Consider the following 17,448-nt stretch of genomic DNA (forward strand, 5'->3'; position numbering starts at 1 on the left):
AAGGCTTCGTTTTTGCAGAGTAATTTTAAGTGGCGTTTGTGAAAGTAACTCCATATTGTAGTGCTTGTCAAACATTTCCAAAAGTAATTCCTTTGTCATAGGTTATATCAGCAATTGATGAATGTTCAATGATTGGAATCGGAGATCAAAACTTTTCAGCTTAGGCTTCTGCCCTTAATGCACTGAAATTCCTCCAGATACCTTTAATTGTTTAATGGTATTATGTACTGTAGAGGGAGAAATATGCAAACCCCTTCCATTTATTATTTTTTTTTAGAAGAACATTGTTTTTAAACTTTTCAATAATTTTCTTGTGCACTTCTTGACTGGTAATAACCTGCCTTGCTTTGCTTCTCAAAGACTCAACCTTTCATGGATGCTGCTTTTGTACCAAATCATGATTACAATCATCTATTGACATCGCCTGTTTGAAATTACATCATTATTTAAGTTTTTTTTAAACTTCATTACTATCCCAAACTTGCCCCCATCCCAACTTGTTTTTGCAATATACTGTAGCCCTGGAATGCAGGGCTGGATGTGTATTAACAAATGAAATGAACACACAAACATGAAATATCTGGGGTTCATACTTTCTGTAATAAAAAAATAAGCCAATTGAGTTCTTTCATGTTGGTGTAACTCAGCTCAGCACTGCTTTTATTCTTGCTGATGACTTTATTTTAACACTGGTTGTCTGTTTTCAGCCGGGGAGATCCTGGGTATCTAACTGCATGAAATTCGACTGTGCAGACACAATGTCTGGGCCTACACTCATCTCCTACTCTTTCAGTTGCCCGCCATTCAATGAGACTGACTGTATGAAGGTCAGAATGCAGCAAGACTCAGACACACGCGCCCACACACACTAAACTTTTAGACATACAAACATATATATATACACACACTATACTGTACTAGCTGATTAGTGGATTTGATTCAGAGGCTGAAATTAAACACACACACACTGTTGTCTCTTAGTATATAGACACTGTGAAGTATCTGAAAATGAAATATATTTACATAAAATTTAATGTGTCTGATTTAATATGAGTGTGACTTGGCAAGCATGGAGTGCCTGAACCATAATTCAAAATTGCATCTTATTTTATGCCTGTTTGTGCTGTAAAACTCCCTAGTATTCCACAACTCTGAATGCAGATTAAATAAATTAATAAATCATCCACAGCTCTAAATGCAGATTAAATTAATTAATAAATCATCCAAACATGTCTGTTCTTGGATCTGTGGTGCTTCGCAAGATCCGCTTTCCAAATTTCAGCACCAGAGCTGTTTATTTTGCACACCAAAATAAACCAGTTGCCACTTTCTAGAGTCACGTGCTCAAGATAACTTCTGGAGCTGATTTTCATTCTACCACACATTGCCGACACCAATTTTTTTCTGTGACAGTCAATCAAATGTGGCATGCACACATGCCACATTTTGTCATGAACTTATTGGCAGGTTGGTTGCAGCCCCCAGTGTCACTGGGCCTTGAGAAGAGCAGCCTAAATAAGAAAATAATTAAATATGAGACTTAAAAATTTGGTAGAATATCATCAGCAAAAATCTGTACTGTCTACACTCAGTCACATTTTGACTTTTGTCTTTCCCTGCAGATTGGTGGAACTATTGTAAGTTACATGGATGGATGCTGCAGGACGTGTGAGTATTGAGCTGAGCGTAGCACCAGTACTGTAGTTAGCGTAGACTTGTAGGCTACAGCTGACACTGACGAGCACCTTCACCTGACATCCAACATGTTTGTCCTTCACTTTGTCTATTTCACTCCAAAGTTAGATTGTCTGAATTTGGCTCATGTCTGGATCCCAGCTGTTGTTTCTCTTACAGTATATTTTATTTTTATTCAGATTCGTAAGACTTTTCGGCATGCTTTTCAGTGAATTTAGTTATAGCAATACTGTAAAAGAAACAAGAAAAAATTGTTTTGCCAAATTACCGAATGTTCCTTCACTGAAAAGCATCTCATAGCGTGCAAGTGGGTTTGTGGTTTATGTGCTGCAGCTTACGTGATGTACCAATCCCACCAGGTACTGGATTCCATCTGTTCCCTTTCCCTGTTAGCCCAATGACTCCCACAGTTAACACGAACTGTGATCGAGGTACCAAACCAACAAAGATTGCCTTTGCCATTGTTGATGTTCAACAATGTACTCCCTCTAAAAAACAAACAAAAAAATTGTGACTTGACCCAATCCTGCTGCACAGAACCCTCCTCTCAACTGCTGTCTCATTTCAGGCTCTGAGTTTGTCCTGGTTTGAATCCCAGTAAATTGTATTTCTGCATACCATTTCATATTCTTAAAATTCTGTTATTCGGGATTTCATGAAACAAAACAATAAAGTTCCATTGAATAGTAATTTGTTTGTGAACAGCTATGGTTGACATCTTGCATTCAATCTGGGATGTCAATTTTTACACTTAAATAGAAGAGATAACGCTGAAAAGGCTAACCTCAGAGTTGGAGATACAGTATTTGTACAATTTGTAATGAAAAGAGGCAGAGCCACAGTCTTAACATACATACTGTAGGCCAGAAAATGATGTCACACTTGAGAGGATTACAGCAAGTGTTTGTCCCGTTCCTCTGGATCACATACATGACAACTAAACTCCTTCCCCATTTAGCACTGTCTGGGCAGTGCATTGTTGATTACCAACAATGTACTGTTGTGTAGTAGCCCAGTAGTCGGGCGTAGAAGTCTGCATGTGTCCATAGCTGCTGATATGGGTTGGTGTTGGGTCTTTCAGTAGTGGAACACTTGTTTCATCCAGTGGACTCTAACAGATTCCAGAAAGGACTGAGAGGACAGATATTTGTGATTGATTCACATTTTAACCCTATTTACAATGTTTGTACATGAGACACATATGCAAGCATTTTGCCATCTAGATTGTTTTTAGAAATATCAAAAAATATCAATGTCTGTGTTACAATTGTTACACGCATCTCTTAGGGCCCATTTTGTGCATGTGCAGTGGTTATAAATGAGGCACCAGTTATGTTATTCCAGTTTTGCTTAATATATCATCATCATTGTCCCCTTTCGGCTGCTCCCTTTAGGGGTCACCACAGCAGATCAATAGTTTCCATCTCACCCTGTCCTCGGCATCTTCCTCTGTCACGCAAACCACCTGCATGTCCTCCCTCACCACATCCATAAACCTCCTCTTTGGCCTCCCTCTTCTCCTCCTGCTTGGTGGCTCCATCCTCAGCATCCTTCTCCCTATATACCTTGGGTCCCTCCTCTGAACATGTCCAAACCATCTCTGTCTTGCGTCTCTGACTTTGTCTCCAAGCCGCCCTACCTGTGCTGTCCCTCTGATATGTACATTCCTAATCCTATTCATCCTCATCACTCCCATAGAGAATCGTAACATCTTCAGCTCTGCCACCTCCAACCTGTTCTCTACTCTCATGACAGATCACAATGTCTTCAGCAAACATCATAGTCCACAGTGACTTCTGTCTGATCTCATTTGTCAACCTGTGAACAAGAAAGGACTCAGAGCGGATCCTTGATACCAGGATAGCTTTCTAGTTATTAATAGATTTCAACTGGTGTCTTGACTTTCCATGCTTTTTTGCACCTTCATTTATTCAGGTGTTCAATACTTTCCCCCTGCGTCATTTGACATTATTACACATAATTTATGGACATTTCTATGGTTTAATTTCTTTGTATGTATGGAGTACTTGGGTTGTTACTAACATCTGGTGAAAATGTCAAGTCAATAGCACCTTTAGAAATATATTTACTGAGAAAAGTGGTGGCGTGTTCAATGCTTATTTTACCTGCTGTACGTCATCCTGTGCTCCTCCTTAAAATAAGTATTCAAGACAGCCATTTCCATTTTTTTTTTTTTTTTGCAGAATTGACCACCGTCTGCCCTTCCACATTCCTCTCCTTAATATTATATCAACCCATTACTTCTTCATCAACCAACATGCCCACTCTTTATGGTAAATGGACTGCATTTATATAGCGCTTTTACATCTGCATCAGACGCTCAAAGCACTTTACAAATTATGCCTCACATTCACCCAGATGTGAGGGTGCTGCCATACAAGGCGCTCACTACACACTGGGAGCAATAGGGGATTAAAGACCTTGCCCAAGGGCCCTTAGTGATTTTCCAGTCAGGCTGGGATTTGAACTGAGGTCTTCTGGTCTCAAGCCCATCACCTTAACCACTAGACCATCACCCACCTCTTTAATGCTTGGATAAACTCCCTGCCACCTCATCTAGCTCACTCCAGAAATCTTCTTCTTCCTTCCTCCTCTTCACATATTGTAAATAAGATGATCCTGTTTTTAATTCCAATCGTGTGTGTGTATATATATATATATATATATATATATATATATATATATATATATATATATATATATATATATATATATATATATATATATATATATATATATATATTCCTATTTCATTTTCTATTTTATTGTATTGTTACAGGTATTATTATTGCTTTATCTTGCACAAGCTGTTTGATGCACATTTTCTTCTACTCGCACTCATCTTGTGTTTATTAAGAGCTGATGTAACATGTGAATTTCTCCAATGTGAGATCAGTAAAGTTTTATCTTAATTCACAGCTTACCTGAGGGGCATATGCACTGATGGCATTCATCATTACCACTTCAATTTCCAACTTCACACTCATCACCCTGTCAGACACTTGTTTAACCTCCAACACTCTTAAATGATCTAACATAATTTCTCCTCCCATCCACACCATGATACAATAGTTTAAACCCACCTCCAATGTTTCTGGCCTTACTTCCCTTCTACTTGGTCTCTTGTACACACAGTACACACTTTCTCTTGTCAGTCATATCAGCCAGTTCTGTCTCTTTACCTGCCATACTGCTAACATACAAAATCCAGATTCTCACTTTTACAATTTGAACTTTCCTCATCTCCTGCTGTCTTCGGACACATTCTACACCTGTTCTTCACTCAAGAGTAGCCCAGTTTCAGCTTGCACCCTATTGGATGAGAACTCCAGTGGAGACCATTGTTATTTTGTGAGATTTCACAAATGTTATGGTGAGCAACTTGCCTCCTTCTGTCCTCCTCATTTATCCAAGCTTGGGACCGGCTCTCAGAATGCACTGACTGCACACCCTATGTGGCTGAATTTTTACTTAATATATCATCTGATTGTTTTTTTTTCCTCTGGAACTGCTTAGTATTTTTCTCTTCTGTATTTGTAACACTGTTCCTCACCCAGCCGTGTTTTTTAAATTTTGAAACTACAACATTTATAAATGTGATTTCTCACCCTTTGTTGAAATAAATCTTTCATGAAAACTGACTGACAGCTTATGCATGCTCAAAATACTGAAGTGTTCCCTCCTGTTCTGTCATCTTTCTTTTGCTGTTGTTTCAGGTCTGAAATCACCATTGGATGTTTTCCACTAAACTTTTTTTTATGTCAACAGGCAAAGAAGATGGGAAGTCATGTCAGAAAGTGACAGTAAGGATGACGATTAGGAAGAATGATTGTCGCAGCAACAGACCGGTATGTTGTCATGATTAATGCAGGAATATGAGCATTTGAGTTAATCTTGAATAAAGTTCCAGACTTACTGTATTTTGTGGTGTTACACAAAGCAGTCAGAAGCTACTTCACCATTTGGATGTTTTTTGAGTATTGGTCATTACATCCATTGGACTCGATATGGTTACTTATCTGCAACATTTCTGTCTTTGCGTAAGTGACAATTTTGTATTTTGCTTTATATTATTTCTTACTTTGTTATTGTTAATATAGCCAAAGCAGATGGTCACTCCAGTGAGTCTGATCTGCTTGAGGTTTCTTCATGTAATCAAATCTCCTGAAGGGTATTTTCCTTACTGCTGTTTCCAATGTGCATGCTCAGGGGTGGATAAGGTTAGGCCTTACTCGTGTCAAGCATTTGGGGCAACTTATGTTGTGGTTTGACGCTGTAGAAATGAACTGATTATGTGAATCCCAAAAGTGACGTAGCAGTAAGGTTGTCTTTATTGTCAGCTTCAGTGTAATACCATTTTATTTGAATTCTGCATTCATTACCTTCTGAACTTCATCTGTGCTCTGCAGGTGAACATCGTGTCATGTGATGGTAAATGTCCATCTGCTAGCATCTACAACTACAACATCAACACATATGCTCGCTTCTGTAAGTGCTGCAGGGAGACAGGGCTGCAGCGGCGCTCCGTGCAGCTCTACTGTAGCAACAATGCAACCTGGATCAGCTACACAATCCAGGAGCCAACTGACTGCGCCTGTCAGTGGTCATAGACTGTCAAAAACAACAGGATAAATCCATTGGACACACAGCTTAACGATGTTGGGAAATCCTGAGCTGTGACTGGTAGGACTGCAGGGCTGATGAGAAACATTGCAGGGACTCTGTCAGAATTCACTTATACAAAATATTGCTTTGGTGCCTCTGCTGGCAGGGAGGTGGCACTGAGGCAAATGTTGCACCAGGTACTGAAGGTGACCTTTGACATCATTTGATGGGAAGATTAACAAATGTGTCCCTTACGTATGACACCATATTATTGTTTTTCCATTGATTCAGTTATTAGGAGCTCTGAGGATATTTCAAAAGTTATAAAGATAATAATTCAAACATAAATATGTAATGTATTTATTATTTTTATTGACTTGCATATCAAGAGACAACATTAGTTGAAAAATAAAACTTTATCATGAACATTATTAAAAAAATGGTTCTTGCATTAAATTTAGCAAATAAGACTTTTTTGTCTCCCCTATTCCAGATTAGACCCAACCATGTCACAAAGTTTTGTGAAAATTAATAGCATCTGATTAGCAGGGGTTGTGAAGTCTTGATGGTCAAAATAAAAATGATCATGGCAAGAGGCCACTTTTTTTTCACAGAATCATGTCAGTCATGGGGATGAAAATAAAACAATTCACACATCTGGCTGAGTTTGATGCCAGATTCTCCTGACTGGGGCCTGAGGGGGCCCTCGATGTCACGCTCCGCGTGATTCGGCACAAATCTGGAAAGGTGGGTTAAACTTGTTCTATTTTTGAACACATTCAGAATTTTCAGGAGCTCGGCTTGACTCCAGGCTGCTTATGAAATGACTTGTGCTATGTATGTGGTCCAGTGGCTGCAGGCTGTCCCAGGCCCTCTGAAGGCTGGGGCAAGGATCTGGAAGTTTGAAACACAAAAAAAGCCTTTCCAGACTTTGTTTCTGTGTAGGCTCTCAGTTGTCCAGGTGGTTTCCATAGTAGAGAAGCTTGAATCTTCGACTGGACTGGGTTGCTTGACGTGAGGACGTTTCGCTTCAAATCACAGAAGCTTCCTCAGCTAAAATTCTTGCTCTGGTAGTCTGACTTCTGTCTTGACTCTTGTAGAGAAGAATAAACCAGAAGCCAACAAAAGCTGGAGTTTTTTAACCTAACCAGACCCCACCTACTGAGAGGCTGACAGCTATAGGCTAGTGACTAAACAATAGCTCTAATTAGCACCTATTGTGCTCTAGTTAGCACTCTCCTAATGACAGGACGGAAGCCTCCCCTGATGGCTCCCTTGACGTTCTCTCCTGATGACGTGAATGACTCATTACCATGAACAAAAGACTGAAACTGCTTTGACCTTTCCAGACTTATGTTGAGTTGCATACCTGCTTGGAAGAACTCTGTGCCGAACCCGGCCAGATGAGGCCAGTTGGTGGTAATTAGCTGAGGTGTGCCGAGTTGTAAGCCGGCCCTTTATGGTACGAACCGTATTATGTGTTAAGCAGAAAGTTCATGGAAATCTTGTTCTAAGAGACAAACATTTGAAGAGATGATGTGATGATTTATATTTACAGCAGAATGCTGCTGCTTCCCTGCCAGCATGAAGACACATACAGTGAACAATATTTGTTTTGCAAATGGGAACTTATTTCTGTGCTCATCATGACAGAGCCATAGAGTAGCCATGGCAACAGAGGAACATGACAAATATGTCGAAAGAAGTTTTAGTTTGAAGTGCATTTTAAACAGGTTTTTAAATAGGTGTGATGCAGACGATCAGGAAATTCTATTTCATTCCCTCGTCATAATGTGTTTGGAGACTTTAATATTCTACCCAACACTCATGTTGTCTTGCTCTTTTTTTTTTTTAAGTTTTGCATAATCAAATTTTTAGATGATTCACTTGTAGTAGGATGAGCTGTATAAGCAGCGATGTGTTGTATATAATCACAGGATAGTGAAGTGATGTTTAACTGATTTAAATCCAGCTGTATGTGGAGCACTTTATTTATTTATTGGACTTTGACAGAGCACGGCCATTCTTATTTTTGGGGTTATCACATAAAGAGAAACTGAATTTGGAAAATTGAACAAACTAAAAAAAAAAAAGAGCAAAGAGGACGTGTTCACTTCCACATCAGTTTGGTCAGTTGATTCATATCTGTAGACTGTTGTTTTGAAAGTCCCACCTGGATAATGAAGTTAACAGGATTTGTACTATACAACTGTACATTTGCATTTTCAATAAACATTTCATTTGGAAACTTTTTTTCCTCTGTTTATTACAACAATTTTAGACTTATCAGGCACTTTATTCCAAACCAGGCGGCCCTGCTGTACATGCGTGGGATGATATTCTCTCATATTTCCTATTGCATGACAGCATGGAGCCAGGCAGCTCCCTCAGCCACAAAGCGCATTGGTTCACTTTACAATCAAGCAATCAAAATTATAGACAGAAAACCAATCCGTCATCATCACTGTCAAATTCTTCACAAACATAACTTATTGAGTTTTGACAGTTTTAGCAATTTCTGTTTTCTAAAATTATTTTTTAAATGCTACCACAATTTGGCTCCAGAACCACTTAGGGAATTTATGAGGAGACCAAACAGCAGCAGGACAACAAGAGGTAGTTTAAATCATAACTGTACCATCCCCAAGTGCAGAACCTCATTTGGACAGTCAGCCTTTTCTTACAAAAGCTGTAAACTCTGGAACTCACTGCCCACAGATATTAAGGCCATCAGTGAGTTGAAAATGTTCACCTTTAAACTTAAATCTTGGCTTAAATCAAACCAAAACTGTACCCACCAGTAAACATATGAGAGTTAATGAGAATGAGATGAGTAACATGAGAGTTTTGAATTGCACTGTTGTATTTATTATAGATGTTCAAATGTAATTTAAGATGTTTTTTAGGTCGTGTTAGAGTAGAAAAGCCTAACCAGGGACGGGAGTTGTAAATTAGCACTTGTTGCTATACTCTGTATGCATCACATCAGCTACAAGCTTTGATTTGTAGCTATGTCTGATTGTATTGTCCCTGTCAAATAAACTAATAAATAAATAAATAAAATAAGTTTCTTTTCTTTTATTTTCTTTATTATGAGTTTGCTTATTTTGCTTAATTTCCCCAAAAGCCAGGTAAAAACCTTAAACACATACATCTTATTTGCAGTGAAAATTATAAACCACAATAAATTCATATCAAAATGGTAATTCATTTCTTTACATAATTTAAAATCTCAAACAGCACACTTTAACTCATTTAGCACAATTCGAAGTCTAAAATTAGCTACATGATCAACAAATACTATTACTTAATTTACAAAGTCCAACTAATAAAAATTAATTTTCAACAACTGCTACATTGCACTATGCCCAGTAACCAAAATGATTTACCCTTTAACATTTACTTCATTTAATCAAATCAATGCATCCAAAGCAAACAATAAAGGTACTTCTCGAACCACTAAAAATGCACACACTCACCAAGGCATTAATATTATTTTAACACATCACAAACGCCAAACAGTTCACATGCCACCGAGACGCCACACAGCATATTTTAAAGTCCAGACATCACAGCCGGCATGTGTTAGCTGTTTAATGTGCACATCTAAACCACAGACCTTTGGACCAGTAGTAAAAGTCTTAGCGCAATCTACCACAGCCCACATGTAACAGTTCACCATCATTAAGTAAATGAGTAAACATCTCTTACTGGCTGTCTCTTCAAACTTGTTTGTGAGTACTTATCCCCGCAGCCACTCTGGAGCATGTCTCCTACATGGTGTATACCTGGTGGAGCTGCGAGTCCATGGAAAGAGAGACCTGGAATGGACGTCATGTGACTAGCGGCGTGCCGCACGGCGGCCATTACTAAGGGTGGAGAGCGGGCCTTGAGCCTGTTAAACAGAAGCGAAATGAGGGGAAAAAAAGGCAGCCAGTGCGTCACCATCAACTGCACCAACTATAAAAACAAATTCTCGAATACTAAAATGAACTGTACAATAGCCTTAATGTAATTATGTAAAACAAATGTCTATTTTAAAGTCGTTATGTCGCAGTTTAATATTGATATACTGAGACTATAACTCAATGGCATAAGTTCTTTTCATTAAGCTGCGTTCACATGCATACAAATACAGAAACAAAAATGTTTATACGTACACTCAACAAAAATATAAACGCAACACTTTTGGTTTTGCTCCCATTTTGTATGAGATGAACTCAAAGATCTAAAACTTTTTCCACATACACAATATCACCATTTCCCTAAAATATTGTTCACAAACCAGTCTAAATCTGTGATAGTGAGCACTTCTCCTTTGCTGAGATAATCCACTCCATCTCACAGGTGTGCCATACCAAGATGCTGATTAGACACCATGATTAGTGCACAGGTGTGCCTTAGACTGCCCATTGAAGAGGAGTGGACCAACATTCCACAGGCCACAATTGACAACCTGATCAACTCTATGCGAAGGAGATGTGTTGCACTCCATGAGGCAAATGGTGGTCACACCAGATACTGACTGGTATCCCCCCCCCAATAAAACAAAACTGCACCTTTCAGAGTGGCCTTTTATTGTGGACAGTCTAAGGCACACCTGTGCACTAATCATGGTGTCTAATCAGCATCTTGGTATGGCACACCTGTGAGGTGGGATGGATTATCTCAGCAAAGGAGAAGTGCTCACTATCACAGATTTAGACTGGTTTGTGAACAATATTTGAGAGAAATGGTGATATTGTGTATGTGGAAAAAGTTTTAGATCTTTGAGTTCATCTCATACAAAATGGGAGCAAAACCAAAAGTGTTGCGTTTATATTTTTGTTGAGTATATATATATATATATATATATATATATATATATATATATATATATATATATATATATATATATATATATATATATATATATATATATACAGTGAGGAAAACAAGTATTTGAATACCCTGCGATTTTGCAAGTTCTCCCACTTAGAAATCATGGAGGGGTCTGAAATTTTCATCTTAGGTGCATGTCCACTGTGAGAGACATAATCTAAAAAATAAATAAATAAATAAAATCCGGAAATCACAATGTATGACTTTTTAAATAATTTATTTGTATGTTACTGCTGCAATTAAGTATTTTGAACACTTGCCAACCAGCAAGAATTCTGGCTCACACAGACCTGTTAATTTTCCTTTAAGAAGTCCTCTTATTCTGTACTCTTTACCTGTATTAATTGCACCTGTTTGAACTTGTTACCTGTATAAAAGACACCTGTTCACACAATCAATCACACACCAACGTGTCCACTATAGCCAAGACCAAAGAGCTGTCTAAGGACACCAGGGACAAAACTGTAGACCTGCACAAGGCTGGCATGGACTACAGGACAACAGGCAAGCAGCTTGGTAGAAGACAACAACTGTTATGATTATTTATTAGAAAGTGAAAGAAACACAAGATGACTGTCAATCTCCCTCGGTCTGGGATTCCATGCAAGATCTCACTTTGTGGGGTAAGGATGATTCTGAGAAAGCTCAGAACTACACAGGAGGACCTGGTCAATGACCTGAAGAGAGCTGGGACCACAGTCACAAAGATTACATTAGTAACACATGATGCTGTCATGGTTTAAAATCCTGCAGGGCACCAAGGTCCCCCTGCTCAAACCAGCACATGTCCAGGCCCGTCTGAAGTTCACCAGTGACTATCTGGATGATCCAGAGGAGGAATGGGAGAAGGTCATGTGGTCAGATGAGACCAAAACAGAGCTTTTTCGAATCAACTCCACTTACCATGTTTAGAGGATGAAAACAACCCCAAGAAAACCATCCCAACCATGAAGCATGGAGGTGGAAACATCATACTCTGGGGGTGCTCTTCTGCAAAGGGGACAGGACGTCTGCACCGTATTGAAGGGAGGATGGATGGGGTCATGTTTTGCGGGAGGGGAACAACCTCCTTCTCTCAGTAAGAGCATTGAAGATGGGCCATGGCTGGGTCTTCCAGCATGACAATGACCCCAAACACACAGCCAGGGCAACTAAGGAGGGGCTCCGTAAGACGCATTTCAAGGTCCTGGAGTGGCCTGGCCAGTCTCCAGACCTGAACTCAATAGAAAATCTTTGGAGGGAGCTGAAACTCCAAACCTGAAAGATTTGTAGACGATCTGTATGGAGGAGTGGACCAAAATCCCTGCTGCAGTGTGTGCAAACCTGGTGAAAAACTACATGAAACGTTTGACCTCTGTAATTGCAAACAAAGGCTACTGTACCAACTATTAACATTGATTTTCACAGGTGTACAAATACTTATTTACAGAAGTAGCATACAAATAAATTATTCAAAAATCATACATTGTGATTTTTGGATTTTTTTTTTTAGATTATGTCTCTCACAGTGGACGTGCACCTAAGATGAAAATTTCAGACCCCTCCATGATTTCTAAGTGGGAGAACTTGCAAAATCGCAGGGTGTTCAAATACTTATTTTCCTCACTGTATATACATATATATATAGAGAGAGAGAGAGAGAGAGAGAGAGAGAGAGATACTTGCAGTTGTTGTTTAATATGATATGAAAATTCAGTAAGGTATATCTTATATATTATATTCCAGTTCTAAGGTGGAACTATGCTAGTATATAAAGGTATATCTAATATCTAAAAAGGAAGAGTAAAATAGAGTAGAAAAAAGTAGTGCAGAGCCACTTAGGTGCCTGGTCTTGAGAACCAGGGATGGTGAATGGCTTTATATGTACTTGTAATAAAATGCTAGTAAAAATCATATATATATATATGTTGTTGTCATCAGGGCCGCTGCTAAGGTTTTGGAGGCCCTAAGCATAACTGGTCAGGGAGCCCCCCCACACACACACAAAAGTTCTACTCAAAACCGTTACTGTTTATTAAAGCGTTTAAATTTATCGTTTAAAGCTACATCAAATCAGCAAAGCCAACGCAACCTAGCTTAAGCAGCACCTCTGAACATTAAATAATCAAAACAATTTAAACCTTTAACACGTACTTACCAGCAAGGGATGCACGGGCATCATCTTTTTGTTTCTTTTTCCTCCGTTTTTCAGCTCCAGACTCCTGCAGTTGCTTCATTGTTTAATTGTGGCATAGTGGCAACTTGTCTCGTGTCAGAATCGAATGTGGGCTAGCAGTGCTACTTCAGTTAGGCGCAGGGTTGCCAGATTGGGTGTTTTCCCATCCAATTGGTTTGTTTAGGGTAAAAATATGGCACTGGACGAGTTTTTTGTATAGAATTGCCACACACATTTTAAAAATCAGTTCAAATTGCGTAGGATTTAGTGCCTCCATGCATTTTTGGCAAGGCCATACAATAATTATGTAAAACCCCAACGGTCAAAACGACCCCCTGTGAGCAAGCACTTGGCTACAGTGGGAAGGAAAAACTCCCTTTTAACAGGAAGAAACCTCCAGCAGAACCAGGCTCAGGGAGGGGCAGTCTTCTGCTGGGACTGGTTGGGGCTGAGGGAGAGAACCAGGAAAAAGACATGCTGTGGAGGGGAGCAGAGATCAATCACTAATGATTAAATGCAGAGTGGTGCATACAGAGCAAAAAGAGAAAGAAACACTCAGTGCATCATGGGAACCCCCCAGCAGTCTAAGTCTATAGCAGCATAACTAAGGGATGGTTCAGGGTCACCTGATCCAGCCCTAACTATAAGCTTTAGCAAAAAGGAAAGTTTTAAGCCTAATCTTAAAAGTAGAGAGGGTGTCTGTCTCCCTGATCTGAATTGGGAGCTGGTTCCACAGGAGAGGAGCCTGAAAGCTGAATGTTGGGAAGGTGTCGTAGCACGGACCCACAACAGGGGGCGCAAATGAACGGACAATGAGTAAGCCAAAAGGTAACAATTTACTGTTGTGACAATACACAACTAAATGTACAGAAATTGCAAAGTCAATGAACACCAGGTGACGTGTGGGCAGGCTCGAAGATAGAAGACCCCGACGAGAGAGAGACCGCGTCCCACACGGCCTCCACCACCAACGGTCTGAAGAACACCGGAGCCGCCAAGTCCGAATCCCCAGGTGACCTCTGTCTTCGGCTGTCGACCCTGGTACTGCTGGCAGAAAGCAGAAAAAAGATGAATGAGTGTAAATCCTTACACTCAGTGGTCTACAGTCTGTGCACAGTTAGGAGGAGAACCTCCACCTCCGAATCACACACTCGTGCAGCTCCTAGTGTGACCACTTATCTGTAGCGCGGTTGTCGTCGTCACGCTCCACGCCACTTCCCAGATAAGGGTGAACACCACAGGATACCGGCTGCAACAGAAGTTCAGAATCCTACACAACGTGTTAATCAGCAGAGAAGTACCTCACGGTAGTTCGATTTCTCGGCGAGGAGGTGGAGTCACGATCCGGCTTTTAAGATGGTGATGATGATGATGAACGAGTGACAGCTGGTGCAGGGGATGAATGACAGCTGTCACTTCTTCAGGGTCCGGCGCCCTCTCGTGCTTGGAGCCCGCACTCCAAGCAGGGCGCCCTCTGGTGGTGGTGGGCCAGCAGTACCTCCTCTTCAGCGGCCCAACATAACAGGACCCCCCCCTCAACGGGCGCCTCCTGGCGCCCGACCGGGCTTGTCCGGGTGTCGGCTGTAGAACTCGGCCAGGAGGGCCGGGTCCAGGATGAAGCTCCTCTTCACCCAGGAGCGTTCCTCAGGTCCATACCCCTCCCAGTCCACCAGATATTGGAACCCCCGACCCTTACGACGGACATCCAGGAGCCTGCGGACCGTCCAAGCAGGTTCCCCGTCGATGAGACGGGCAGGAGGCGGCGTAGGTCCAGGTGCACAGAGGGGCGAGGTGTGGTGAGGCTTTATATGGGACACGTGGAATACCGGGTGGATCCGCAGTGAAGCTGGGAGTTGGAGCTTCACTGCGGCCGGGTTGATGATCTTGAGGATTGGGAAGGGTCCGATGTATCTGTCTTTCAGTTTGGGGGAGTCCACACAGAGGGGAATGTCCTTGGTCGAGAGCCACACTCCTGCCCGGGCTGGAAACGTGGGGGCCGGGGACCGTCGGCGGTCTGCATGGGACTTGGCCCTCGTCCGGAGGCCTTTAACAGGGCAGAGCGGCGGTCCGCCACAACCAGCGACATCTCCGAAGGTGGGCCTGGACCGAGGGCACACCGACCTCATCCCTCCACCAGCGGGAATAATGGGGGGCTGGTACCCCAAAACACACCTCAAAGGGGAGAGGCCGGTAGCAGGACGAAACTTGGCTGTTGTGGGCATACTCGATCCAGGCCAGATGGTGACTCCAGGCCGCCAGATGTGCGGAGGTGACACACCGAAGGGCCTGCTCCAACTCCTGGTTGGCCCCTCTGCCCTGGCCCGTTGGTCTGGGGGTGGTACCCGACGAGAGACGCACGGTGGCCCCCAGCTCCTTGCAGAAACTCTTCCACACCTGTGAAGAGAACTGGGGACCACGATCCGAGACATGTCCGCGGTATCCCATGCAGCCGCATGAACTGGTGACCAGGAGGTCTGCCGTCTCCTGGGCCGTTGGGAGCTTCGGGAGGGCCACGAAGTGGGCCGCCTTGGAGAACCGGTCCACTATCGTGAGGATTACGTTGTTGCCCTGGGACGGCGGGAGGCCCGTGATGAAATCCAGGCCGATGTGAGACCAGGGGCGATGAGGCACCGGCAGGGGTTGGAGGAGGCCCGTCGTCCTCCGATGGTCTGCCTTGCCCCTGGCACAGATGGTACAGGCCTGGATGTAGTCCCGGACGTCGGTTTCCAGGGATGCCCACCAGAAGCGCTGCTGGACTACTGCCACGGTCCTACGCACCCTGGGATGACAGGAGAGCTTGGACCCGTGACAGAAGTCCAATACGGCAGCTCTTGCCTCTGGTGGGACGTACAGTCTGTCCTTGGGGCCAGTCCCCGGGTCCGGGCTCCTGGTCAGGGCCTCCCGGACGGTCTTCTCCACGTCCCAGGTAAGGGCGGCCACGACAGTGGACTCGGGGATGATGGTCTCGGTGGGGTTCGACAGCCCCGCTTTGGCTTCTTCTTCGTGCACCCGGGACAAGGTGTCTGATTTTTGGTTCTTGGTCCCGGGGCGGTATGTAATCCGAGTCAAAGCGCCCGAAGAACAGAGACCAGCGGGCTTGCCTGGGGTTCAGAGCCGCTTGGCGGTCCGGATGTACTCCAGGTTCCGATGGTCAGTGAAAACCGTGAAGGGCAACGAAGCCCCCTCCAGCAGGTGTCTCCACTCTTCAAGAGCCTCCTTCACCGCAAGAAGTTCCCGATTGCCAACGTCATAGTTCCGTTCAGCTGGGGTCAACCTGCGGGAATAAAGGCACAAGGATGGAGAACCTATCAGCCTCCACGCTCTGGGACAGCACGGCTCCTATCCCTGAGTCAGAGGCGTCCACTTCTACTACGTACTGGCGATCAGGATCAGGCTGCACCAGAACTGGCGCAGTCGAGAACCGGCGTTTCAACTCCTGGAACGCGGCTTCGCACCGATCCGACCAGGCAAAGGGGACCTTGGTGGAGGTCAGGGCAGTCAGGGGGCTAACTACCTGACTGTAACCTTTGATGAACCTCCTATAAAAATTTGCAAAACCGAGGAACTGCTGTAGTTTTCCTGCGGCTTGTTGGTTGGGGCCAATCTCTCACACCGCCGCAACCTTAGCCGGATCAGGGGCGACGGAGTTGGAGGAGATGATGAACCCCAGGAAGGACAAAGAAGTGCGGTGGAACTCGCACTTCTCGCCCTTCACAAACAGCCGGTTCTCCAACAACCGCTGTAGGACCTGACGTACATGCTGGACATGGGTCTCAGGGTCCGGAGAAAAAGATGAGTATATCGTCCAGATATACGAAGACGAACCGATGCAGGAAGTCCCGCAAGACCGTCGTTTACCAAAGCTTGGAACGTCGCGGGGGCGTTAGTGAGGCCGAACGCATGACCAGGTACTCGAAGTGACCTAACGGGGTGTTGAATGCCGTCTTCCATTCGTCTCCCTTCCGGATCCGAACCAGGTGGTACGCATTTCTAAGATCCAATTTCGTAAAGATTTGGGCTCCATGCAGGGGCGTGAACACTGAATCCAACAGAGGTAACGGGTATCGGTTGCGAACCGTGATCTCGTTCAG

The 17,448-nt window shown here is 43.0% G+C and overlaps 1 protein-coding gene across 1 annotated transcript in view; it reads left to right on the forward strand.

Moving 5' to 3' along the window:
- otog (otogelin) overlaps window positions 1–6,378 on the forward strand; it is a 336,135-nt gene extending 329,757 nt beyond the window's left edge. The window contains exons 57-60 of the mRNA XM_034163547.1: window positions 708–827; window positions 1,623–1,668; window positions 5,485–5,564; window positions 6,126–6,378. Coding sequence (XP_034019438.1) covers window positions 708–827; window positions 1,623–1,668; window positions 5,485–5,564; window positions 6,126–6,326 — 447 coding nt within the window. The 3' untranslated portion in view covers window positions 6,327–6,378. The remainder of the gene's footprint in view (window positions 1–707; window positions 828–1,622; window positions 1,669–5,484; window positions 5,565–6,125) is intronic.
- Window positions 6,379–17,448: the final 11,070 nt, after the last annotated feature.

The sequence above is a fragment of the Thalassophryne amazonica genome, chromosome 2 (genome assembly GCF_902500255.1).
Source record: "Thalassophryne amazonica chromosome 2, fThaAma1.1, whole genome shotgun sequence".
In the NCBI taxonomy this organism is placed as follows: Eukaryota; Metazoa; Chordata; class Actinopteri; order Batrachoidiformes; family Batrachoididae; genus Thalassophryne; species Thalassophryne amazonica.